Source organism: Physeter macrocephalus, chromosome 1 (genome assembly GCF_002837175.3).
Source record: "Physeter macrocephalus isolate SW-GA chromosome 1, ASM283717v5, whole genome shotgun sequence".
NCBI classification, from domain to species: domain Eukaryota; kingdom Metazoa; phylum Chordata; class Mammalia; order Artiodactyla; family Physeteridae; genus Physeter; species Physeter macrocephalus.
Genome location: NC_041214.2, coordinates 63,269,911 through 63,281,976, shown reverse-complemented (window position 1 = coordinate 63,281,976; position 12,066 = coordinate 63,269,911). Strand labels below are relative to the sequence as shown.

Here is a 12,066-nt window from a genome sequence, read left to right as displayed (position 1 = left end):
TGCCCCTCAACGGGAGAGGCCGCAGCAGAGGGAGGCCTGCGTACAAAAAAAAAAAAAAAAAAAAAAAAAAAAAGAATCATCATCAAAAACTACAATTATTTTTGAGTTAAGCCATCAGTTGCAGTTCCCATGTATGCAGGGAAAAGAGAACATGGGAACCTAGTGTTTATTTGTTTCAGGAGAACTTTATGGAAAAACAGTTTGGATCATTTAACTACAAATATCATTTTCTCCCTTTCAACAGCTAATTCTCTGTGGCAGTTGCTACAGAACTGCAGTTGCCACAAACATCAATGCAACATTGCCCAAGTGGATGTAGCCAAAATGTACAGAGAATAGGTTAACTATTTTCAGATTCACTGGGCAAGCTTTTAATGTTTGCATTTCGCCCTAAGATTTTGGAGAGTGTGGCGTGACATGTACAAGGAGCAAGTTGATGAAAGGAGTTCTATGAACACAGGGCAAAGGAATAGAGAATTCGGAATAGGTGAGAAGTACCTGTTCTGTACATGCCATTGCTCAGTTCCATGACTGGGAGTTATGTAGTGGCTTACACCTACTTTATCATTATTAAAGTGTAGCACCAGGAACATGAAAAAAAATTCTTTAAAGTATGCATATATAAAGACACACTGGTATGGCTACTTTGAATGATGTCATCTTGTTGCTTTGCTAGGATTTAGCATAGTGCTGTGGACCCATCTTCAGCACGAACCTGGTGCAATAGTTAAGTACACCATGATATGCCTTCCACCATGCAGGGAGGGAAATCAGACTGTCCCATCCAAAATGCAGACTCCCAGCCATGTCATCTGTATGATACCTTAACTTCAAAATAGTATAATTTTCAGGGAATATTTTTAAAAAGTGGAAATTAATTGGAAAGTGGTATGGCTCAGTTTCTGCAAATAAAACATGCCAAACCACACAGTAGAAACAAGTATGGCTTGACGTATCCAAGAGCAATTACAATAAACTGTTCTTGGAGTATGGATCCCGGGGCTGTTCAGGAAGACAGTGGAAGCCTCAAAGTGTAACAGTGACTGCTTGCTGGGAGCTGGGAATCTTGTATGGATGATTCCACATGCAACCTGTGAGAACAACACCATGTCTTCTCAATATCAGCCAATTTAAGGAATCAGGGCATATAATTCTTTGCCTGCTCGTTTGGGGAGGCTTACCTGTAGTTTCCTAATGCATTCTGGCATACGGGTAAGCTTGGCTCCCTGATCTTGGCCAATGTATAATTTCTCTAAAGACTCTAAAGAAAGGATTTCTTCTGGAAAGGAAGAAAACTGATTTCCAGTTAGTCCAAGAATCTTCAGTTTTGAAAGTAAACCAAAGTCTGAAGGTAACTGGAAGTATTCCAAAAAGATAAGTTTCAGGTCAAGATTATTTTTAACAGTAAGAAAATAAATTGGGCTTTTAGTTTTGAGGCAGAATGTTGAAAAAATAAGTAGAGCAATTTAGCATCTCCTACTGATGAAAAGTTAGCCCATATGTTTGCATATATAGTATTCATATTCATAGATCTAAAGTCTGGAGTTCTACTTTTCCCCCAGCCTCTCTGCTCTTTACTTTTATGCACTGGATAAAATTAGAGCAATTTTTAACCTACTTTATGGCAAATTTTTAAGCTGTAGTGTATCAAATGCTTGACACTACTGAAAGAAAAATTACTAAGCTTATTAGTGTAATATTGCAACTATAATATTCATAATTAAGTCTGTTATTGGAACTGATCAATTTAGTGACATGACCTCTCACCCTTAAAGGCTTTAGCTCAGCAATTCTGAAACTTTAGTTAAAATCTCAGTTGGAAGGAAACAATGAATTACAATGATATCTTCTGCCCTCCAGTGAATCCCAAGGCTATCTGTCCTGGTATTAGGCAGGCATTTCACAGACTCCCACTCCCAGACTTTCAGAGTTGGAGGCCTTAAAAAGGTCTCTCTATTCTAACCCTCTAATATGGTGGTTGAATATGTTCCATAGCTAGCCATCCAGCCCATATATAAACACCACCTCCTGGGATGAAAAGCTCATTGGATGAAGACCACTACTTATCAAATTTCCTTCTCCTGTCAAGCCAAAATCTGTGTCACTAATACATCCACCTATTGGCCTCTTTCTGACCCTCTGGAACCACATGGAGAAATCTCATTCTTAAAATATGTGACACAATCACCCTATTGATTACATTACAGAAATACCTATTTTCTTGTAGGAAGAAAGGCCCAACTCTGTGTCTTAATAGCTTCTTAATTCATTTTGAAATATAGTTCCCTGGGAAATACTTCCTCACAGGTCCCTGCTTCAGCCTTTGGGCTTTCCTACCCCCATTCCCTAATCTGCCACTACTTTTCATGAGAATGGTTAATAGAGTTTGGTTCAGCCCAATCTCTCTCTAGATGGGTGGAATAGGTAAATAATTAGTGACTAGATTATCTCTATAGTGGGCTTTCTTTTGACCTACAGGCAAAAGTCTCATACACTTGGAATCTGCCATAAGCCATTTTTCTCTTTATTGTGTAGTGTGAGGGTTCATTCTCTTAAAAAGTTATAAACTGTTTACAGTTTTACTTATTTATTAACATTAAAAAACTCAGAACAAGTCAACCTCCAGAGAAACTGATGTTTAAGCTTTCTTTCTTGGCTCTTTCAAAATTCTTCATTAGGCCCTTAGATCCCTTCAGTGGGAAGCATCTGCATTCAATGCAGTCCAAAATAATGGGGAAAGAGTTTTCAATCTAACCACTTCATTATAACCTACTCATTTCACTCTTATTGCTGTTTACTTAGTTCATAGGTTTAGCTTTTCTTTTTCAAAAGTCCACTGAATTTTAAAGACTTTTTTCCCCAGGATATTTAAGATCTAATAATTAATCCCATCATAGTCACATTAAAGTATAGGGTAAGTAAATTTGGATGTACAGAAAACCTGCAGAGCGTCAAATGAGAACAATTATTGCTGACACTATAAGTGAGCTGTAGCCATTCTGAGATTGAATTTTCCCCCTTAATAGTGTGAATGAAAAATGTTACCAGCCAAATCAGTAAACAAAAGATGTTGCAGCCACCTGACAGTGAGCCCTGAGGGAACTCAGGATGGAGACAGATGGGCTGCCCACTCCCAAGCCCTCAGCCACTGCAGTCACCCTCCACGGTGCACCCTGAGGAGACTCAGGATGAGAAAGCACAGGATACTGGCCCTAGATAGCTGAGGCGCATATCAAAGGAAGGATTTCAGGGAGCCCAGACTCTTGCATCTTCCCACACACAGAAAAGCGCTAAATTCCTTAACTTGAGAATTTGGTTTTCTTTAATTAACAGTAATCTTTTGAAGTTCCGACTACCTGATCTTTGTTGCAAAAAGTCCTATATATCCCGGCTCCTCCCTTCCCTCTGGGGAGCAGTCCCTCTGAGCTGTCTGAGAGGCTGTGTCCCTCGCTTAAGTCGTCAGTTTTGTCCACCAAATAATACATAATTCTCAACGTTTAGGTTGTCCGTCTTCTTTCAGTCAACAATACAATTTGTATGGTAATACAAATAAAATCCATCTAGATAACACACTGAAAGTTAGCAATTTTTGCCTCCATCTAGGCAAGAAAAAGCTACTGGCCAGGCTTCTAGCGCCAGAAGCCCATGAGATAAATTTTGGGGTGTGAGAGATAAGGCGTTGGCTTAAAGGCAAAGTGTCATTATGGAGAGAAATGCATTGGGAGGTTGCTGGAGGCATAATAGGAAATTGAAAAAGGAAGACAAAAGCCGCAGAAATACCATCATAAGAACCAAAGAATAATAAGCACTGGTACATGGAGATTTTCATGTTCAACATAATAACATTGAACGTGTTCACATTTCGGTGCAGTTTGACTTGCAGTAAAACTTGGTATTGGATGAGGCTAATCTTTGTTAAGGAGCCATCTGTGTGTGATTCCCTCCTCCACCCTGATTTCTTAAAATGTCTCACAGGAAAGGGTTAGGTATCACTCATGACTCAATAAGATTTAAGTGAACTTCCCAAGGGCGCTTTATATTTTGAGCCTTTCACTCCAACTGTGGAATGACAGACTTTGTTCACTATAAGAGGAATTTCTTACATGAGCTGCAGAAGAATTGGGAGACGGGCAGAGAGGGTTTCTCATAGAACTTCTAAAATCCTCCAAGGTGGGCTGCTACCTAAGTAGAGATCAAGTCCTAGATTCTCTTCCTAAATCTTAAAGTCATCATCAAAGTATTTACTTCCTGAAAGGCAGTTTTGAAACTCTCTAGCAATGAGGAAAACCAAAAAAAAAAAAAAAAAAACCCCAAAGTTCTAGAGATTGAAAGTCGAGTAAAAGATTAAAAAAGAACAAAAAACAACTTTAGGACTAGGACTTTTATAATGTATGAAGTACATGAGAGTGGTGTTCACGGCTAGGAAAAACAGACCTAATATTTGGTTACTGTTGTTGATTTCCAAACCTCCCTTTCTCTCTCTCTACAGTTGTCTCTTGCTTTTAACAGAACTCTGTTCTTTTAAATTTTCAAATATGAAAAAAAATAATAAAGATATATTCATTATCTTATAATAACCTATAATGGAAAAGAATCTGAAAAAGAAACATATATATACACAACAGAATCACTTTGCTGTACACCTGAAACTAACACAACATTGTAAATCAACTATACTTCAATAAAAACAGACAATTTTAAAAAAGCATCTGTACCTGCTGTCCAAACCTTTCGTTAATGAACAAGATGAAATACTGCAATTAAAATTGAGTTCTTATGATCCCATCCTCATTTCCTTGACTTCCTCCCTCTTCCAAGAGGCAGCCATTATTAGGAATTTTGTGAGTTTTTTTCCGGTACGTATTTTTATACTTTTATTACATATAAAAATATCCATAAAATGCGTTGTGTGTATGCAGTTTTGTGTGATTCAAGATTTATATGTGATATAATATTCTGCAATTAGGTGTTTTACTTTTTAATAAACATCACAATTTTGAGATCTATCCACATTGGCACGTATAACTCCAGCTCACTTAAATTATTGTGTAGTATTCCATTTTACAAATATACCGCAGTTTACTTGTGAATTCCTCTACCAACTGACATTTAGATTATCTCCCATACGTCATGATTATCAACAATGCTATGATGAACGTTTTTGAACACACCACCCTTCATAAATGTGGGAGAGTTTCTCTAGGGACAAACTGATTTTGCAGTTTCCCATGAATGGAACATTAAGGCCTAAGGTTGTATGTGTCAGAGAACTCTGTTGTTTCAGGAAACCCCCTTAGGAGGTGGTCTTGTTAAGCACATGAACCCTGCAGCCCAGTGCCGTGGGTTGGCATCCTGACTCTCTCATGTACAGGTGTGTGGCCTTGACAAGTTAGTTAAGCTCCTCATGCCTCATTTTCCTCATAGATCATTGAGGATAATATCACCCACATCGAAAAGTTATTGTGAGGATTAAATGGGATAATATCAGTACATGTAAAACATTTAGCCCAGTGACTGGCACATACATATTGTAAGTAAACATCAGCTACCATTTATGATCATTATTGCTATTCGGGGGGAAAAGTAACATAAATGGTGACCCTGTTGGATATATCTGTTAACCCCGGATTTTCACTCATAAATTCAGTTCTAATTTCCTGATGTTTAGACACAGAACTACACCAATTTAGGGCCGGAAGGGCCCTTGGTGGGAGCATAGTGACAGCCAGGAAGGGGATCGGTACCTGGCATATTTTATTATCATCCAGCGCCAGGATCTCCAGGTTCTGCAGCTCACAGATCTGCAACGGACAGCGTTCCAGATGGTTCTGGCTGAGATCGAGGAAGCGCAGGTTAACCAGGCGTCGGAAGGGGCGGCACAGCACCCGCAGGCCGGTGTTGTGCAGGTAGAGCAGGTGCAGAGAGGTCCACCTGCAAAGGAGGTGCGGCACCTTCTCCAGGTGGTTCCCGCTCAGCCCAATCTCCGTCACCTGCGAGAGCTCGGCCAGGGTGTGCGGGATGGAGTGGAGGCGATTGTGGGATAAATCCAGCACCGACAGCTTGGAGCACTGGCACAGCGACTCCGGGAGAACAGGCAGGCTGTTGTAGGCCACGTAGAACTTCTTCAGCTTCGTCAGGTTCCCAATCTCTTCTGGGATGACACTTAGCTTGTTCTCATCCAGGTCGATGATCTCCAGGTTGTAGAGACCACACAGCTCCAGAGGGAAAACTTCAAATTGGTTTTGCTTCAGGTGGATCTCCCTCAGTTTGGTCTGGTTCACCATTTCCTTGGGCAGAGATTTCAGGTGGTTTCCAGCCAGTCCGAGCAGCTCGAGGTGGTGAAGGTGTTTACAGACGAGGATGGGGATCTCCGCCAGGTCCGTGCGGTAGAGACGGAGCTCACGCAACTTGCGGATGCCGCTGAGGACCCGAAGGGAGGAGGCCAGGAGCGGGTTGTCGCTCAGGTCCAGGTCCTCCAGGTTGCTCAGCTTCCCCAGCTCGGGGCACAGATTCTTCAGCTTGTTCTTGTTCAGGTAGAGGATCCTGACATTCCTTAAATGCTGAATATCCTTGGGGATTTCTGCAATCTGGTTGTTTTCCAGATGCACTTCCTCTAATTCTCGTAAGCCTAAAATCTCCGCTGGAATGGTAAGCAAGCTCTGATTAGAAGCGTCAATGAAAAATGTTTTATCAGAGACCTGTTGTGGATCATTTTTCTGATGAATTCTAGATGAATGTTCTGATTTTGTGCTGTCATTTGACATTATTCTGATGGAAAGTTCAAATATTCAAAATCTGAAATGTGAAAAGAAAGAAAAAAATATCAGTTTACTTGCCACCAGATTTGGTATCCTTCAGAGAAATAAAATTTAGTTGATTAAATTTAGTGCTCACTACGACACAACATAAAATGTAGGTTTTTGTGTTTCATGTTGGGAGAGGACTCCTCTTTCTCCTAACACGTTGACTCATATTTTAAAAATAAGATTGTCTAATTTCAATTTTTAGAAATGCCTCTTGTGATTCTATTTTCAGGTTGGATGTGGAAGGTTGCAAAAGATCATTGCTCTTACCATAAACACCGAGAAAACATTAGGAAAAAAATAGTATTTTAAAATATTGCATTTTGGGGAGTTCCCTGGTGGCTTAGTGGTTAGGATTCCGGGCTTTCACTGCCGTGACCTGCGTTCAGTCCCTGGTCAGGGAACTGAGATCCCGCAAGCTGCGTGGCCAAAAAACGAAACAAAAATTCCATTTTTCCTTTTAAATCCCCCAGAGAGTTGTGGATGTAAAAAAGGCCAGTAGAATTAAATTCCAGAGATGGACTAGCCGTTGCTAAATAAGGAGAGACCAGTGGGCACGTTCATGCCCGGTGGCATTTTCAAGTTTGGGGGCTGGCGGGTGGAGAAGCAAGCCTGCCATAGGCATAGGCAAAGGAACTTCTGGGACAAGGAAAAACCAGCCAAACTTTTAACAGCCATGTGTGAACGGGCACGGTGGATTAGAATCTGTGAAACCGAGGGTAGTCATCAGTCAGATCCATTAAACTATAACTTGCTTAATAAATAATAAACAGTAACCTGTCTTCACTGATCAAGCTCGCTTTAACTGTTTTTACAAAAACTTGCGTATCCTCCAAGCATCGAGTAGCCTAAACAATACATTACAAGACGTATTTCATATATACTATATGATACTATATACTATATATATATACTATCTATATAGTATATAGATAGTATATATATATAGTATATATATATATATATACTATATGAAATACGTCTTGTAATGTATTGTTTAGGCTACTCGATGCTTGGAGGATACGCAAGTTTTTGTAAAAACAGTTAAAGCGAGCTTGATCAGTGAAGACAGGTTACTGTTTATTATTTATTAAGCAAGTTATAGTTTAATGGATCTGACTGATGACTACCCTCGGTTTCACAGATTCTAATCCACCGTGCCCGTTCACACATGGCTGTTAAAAGTTTGGCTGGTTTTTCCTTGTCCCAGAAGTTCCTTTGCCTATGCCTATGGCAGGCTTGCTTCTCCACCCGCCAGCCCCCAAACTTGAAAATGCCACCGGGCATGAACGTGCCCACTGGTCTCTCCTTATTTAGCAACGGCTAGTCCATCTCTGGAATTTAATTCTACTGGCCTTTTTTACATCCACAACTCTCTGGGGGATTTAAAAGGAAAAATGGAATTTTTGTTTCGTTTTTTGGCCACGCAGCTTGCGGGATCTCAGTTCCCTGACCAGGGACTGAACGCAGGTCACGGCAGTGAAAGCCCGGAATCCTAACCACTAAGCCACCAGGGAACTCCCCAAAATGCAATATTTTAAAATACTATTTTTTTCCTAATGTTTTCTCGGTGTTTATGGTAAGAGCAATGATCTTTTGCAACCTTCCACATCCAACCTGAAAATAGAATCACAAGAGGCATTTCTAAAAATTGAAATTAGACAATCTTATTTTTAAAATATGAGTCAACGTGTTAGGAGAAAGAGGAGTCCTCTCCCAACATGAAACACAAAAACCTACATTTTATGTTGTGTCGTAGTGAGCACTAAATTTAATCAACTAAATTTTATTTCTCTGAAGGATACCAAATCTGGTGGCAATGCAAAAGACAATCTTGAATAATAACAAAAGTGGCAGACTTTACTAGATTGATAAATCTTACAAATCTAAGACGTTAATTTCATATTGCAGAAGACTAAGCCCTTGGTTATTAATACACACACACACACACACACACACACACACACACACATGCACAGCCTAAGGGGGAAGGCAGGGAAGACTATGACATGATGGTGACCAGGTTGATTGTGGCATCTCTGACTTGCCTTTTTGGGTGGCGGCTTTCCTGCTGGAGGACTAGGCCTCCCATCTAGCACAGAAGCCCAGACAAGATGGAGGAGGGGAGTTTCCAGCCCCACACTTAATATTATTGCTTCTTGCAGCATAGCAGCCTGTGGTTCAGAACCTCGTTGCTATATGCCTAGCCTCAAAAAGAGCTCTGGGATGGTGTTGTCCTCTGTTATTTAAAGAAAGGAGAAGATGGGGAATTCCATGGTGGTCCAGTGGTTAGGCCTAAGTGCTTTCACTGCCATGGGCCCAGGTTCGATCCCTGGTCAGGGAATCCCGCAAGCTGTGTGGCCAAAAAAAAAAAAAAAAAGCCGGAGAAGATGTATCATGGATTAAATTATGTCTAGAACTAGTTGTCTCCAACATCTTTGTCCTTATCTAATACTGTTCAGTCCTGTAGGATAAAATCTCATTTCCTAAATACAGATGACTGACAATGCTGACAGCTCCTAGGCGATCAACGGTATCCAGACTGAGGTGATAATATAAACAAAATAGAAATAGAGAACACCAAGGACACTTAGTTATGTGCTCTAGGTTTTACTTAACCAATTTAATCCTCACAAGAACTCTAAGGAGGCACCATTACAATCCCTGTTTCACAGGTAAAGAAAGTAAATAACTAAAAGGGCTCTTCTCAGGACACAGTAGGAAGCAGGAGCAGAGCATCTGACTTAACCTCACCTCCTCACCTAGGTTTTTAACATCATTTGTTCACGAGAAGCCTGGTTTTAATTAAAACCTTTCTTCTTGGGTGTGAAGTTTCAGCCCTGATTTTTCTTTTCCGGTCTTCCTACACAGTCATCTGGGGGAAATTTGTGTGCACTGGCCACTCGAATTAGGGTTTGCACAAGTACATTTGGGCTTCCAGACACATAAAAGAACGTATTTCTCTTAACATTCATCCTGCTCCGTGATGACACCTTCCTAGAAGGTCTTGAATGTGTGTGTGTATTATCTCCCATTAATCATATCCCATATGTGTTTGGAATCAAGTTGCTAGCCCTCTGAAAGCTATTTATACTGTATATGCTTAGTGGACTTAATAAAAAGATGTTCTAAAGCCAGGATTTGCAACAGCTGCCAGTAAATAAGAATGGGGAAGACTGATTCTTTATTGGCTATTTTTTCCTAGGGATTACTTTCTGAATATGGTCGAATTAACTTATTACAACCCAGTATTACTGAGAAGTTTCAGAGTGGAATTACTGTTGCATCGTCATTTCAAGGAGTGAGGGTTTGGAGAGTTTAATAAATAGCCCTTCTTTGTGTAAATTTAATGCCCAAGAAAACCATTTAAGAAAATAACTCTCTCAAGTTTGCATCATGTGTTGATACTTCTGTCTCCAAGCCTAATTACACACAAACTGGATAGGTAAGATTAGGGTCCTGAGGTTAATATGACGTGTGACTCTCTCTGATAGCAAAAATAACCATTTCTAGTTAAAATAATTTCAATATTTTACTTAAAACTTCACCTGGGAGATCTTCTCCCTCTAACACAGACAAGCTAAAAGTAACCTTAATTAACCTAGGACTGGAGAATCGTGTAATGGTAACACCACCCCTTGCTTTGATAAAAATTTCTGGGAAACTATAAAATCCCTTGAAAAAATTATAAGTCTCCTCTCAAGTAATACTGAGATGAAGTTCCGTATAAACTTCCGACTTGAGTGGACAACTTTCTATAAGCAAGTAACTTCAGATTTTGGGCAGGGGCAAGGGAGAATCTACATGGCTCAGCTAATAATAAAGGCAGATTCTCTGGGTGTGATACTGTGATATAATAAGAAATATATGGTCTTGGTCTTTTTCCCCAAGATCTTGGCACAAGAACTTCTAAAACCCTTGGAATTTTCTGAGTAATAGGAGTGAGAATAGAGGAATGGAGCATCTCTTGCTATTCATAATAAGCCCCTTTCAACCACACCTGAGTTTATACTAATCGGGTGACTCTAGTTGGGGCCCCAGATAGTTTCAGGATGGAGGCTGGTTGCCAGAGGAAAGAACACATGTTTAGAGGGATGGACCTTTCAGCCTCAGCCCCCAACCTTAGAGAAGGGGAGAAGGGCTGGAGATTGAGTTAAATCACCAATGGCCAATGATTTAATCAATCATGCCTCTGTAATGAATCTTCATAAAAACCATCTTTGGTTTAGAGAGCTTCTGAGTTGGTGAACACATAGAGTACTGGAGGGTGGTGTGCCTGGAGAGGGCACAGAAGCTCTGCATCACTTCCCCATACACTGCCCTATGCATCTCTTCCATTTGGTTGTTCCTGAGTTGTATTCTTTAAAATAAACTGGTAATAGTAATGTAGGGAAGCAAAACTTGCCATCCTAAAATATCTCTTTAGTGTACAGATTATTTCAAGGTGAAAACAATCAAGGCCCAAAAAAACTCAAGAAGAAATTTTTTTTTTAACATCTTTATTGGAGTATAATTGCTTTACATTGTTGGGTTAGTTTCTGCTGTATAACAAAGTGAATCAGCTACACATATACATATATCCCCATATCTGCTCCCTCTTGCATTTCACCCCTCCCCAATCCCACCCCTCTAGGTGGTCACAGAGCACCGAGCTGATCTCCCTGTGCTATGCAGCTGCTTCCCACTAGCTGTCTGTTTTACATTTGTTTCTTTCTCTTTCTTTCTTTCTTTTTTTTTTTTTTTTTTGCGGTATGCGGGCCTTTCACTGTTGTGGCCTCTCCTGTTGCGGGGCACAGGCTCCGGACGCGCAGGCCCAACGGCCATGGCTCACGGGCCCAGCCGCTCTGCGGCATGTGGGATCTTCCCGGACCTGGGCACGAACCCGTGTCCCCTGCATCGGCAGGCGGACTCTCAATCACTGCGCCACCAGGGAAGCCCTGTTTTTCATTTGGTAGTGTATATATGTCCATGCCACTCTCTCACTTTGTCCTACCTTACCCTTCCCCCTCCCCATGTCCTCAAATCCATTCTCTGCATCTGCGTCTTTACTCCTGTCCTGCCCCTGGGTTCATCAGAACCTTTTTTTTGTTTGTTTTTTTAGATTCCGTATATATGTGTTAGCATACGATATTTGTTTTTCTCTTTCTGACTTACTTCACTCTGTATGAGATTCTAGGTCCATCCACCTCTTTTTATGGCTGAGTAATATTCCATTGTATATATGTGCCACATCTTCTTTATCCATTCATCTGTTGATGGGCAC

General features: G+C 40.6%; 1 protein-coding gene across 1 annotated transcript in view; it reads right to left on the bottom strand.

Moving 5' to 3' along the window:
* LRRIQ4 (leucine rich repeats and IQ motif containing 4) overlaps positions 1 to 6,764 on the bottom strand; it is a gene marked incomplete at its 3' end in the record, with an annotated part of 14,423 nt that extends 7,659 nt beyond the window's left edge. The window contains exons 1-2 of the mRNA XM_007115658.2: positions 5,745 to 6,764; positions 1,182 to 1,355 (exon numbers count right to left, since the gene is read on the bottom strand). Coding sequence (XP_007115720.2) covers positions 1,182 to 1,355; positions 5,745 to 6,764 — 1,194 coding nt within the window. The remainder of the gene's footprint in view (positions 1 to 1,181; positions 1,356 to 5,744) is intronic.
* Between the last annotated feature and the right edge of the window lie 5,302 nt (positions 6,765 to 12,066).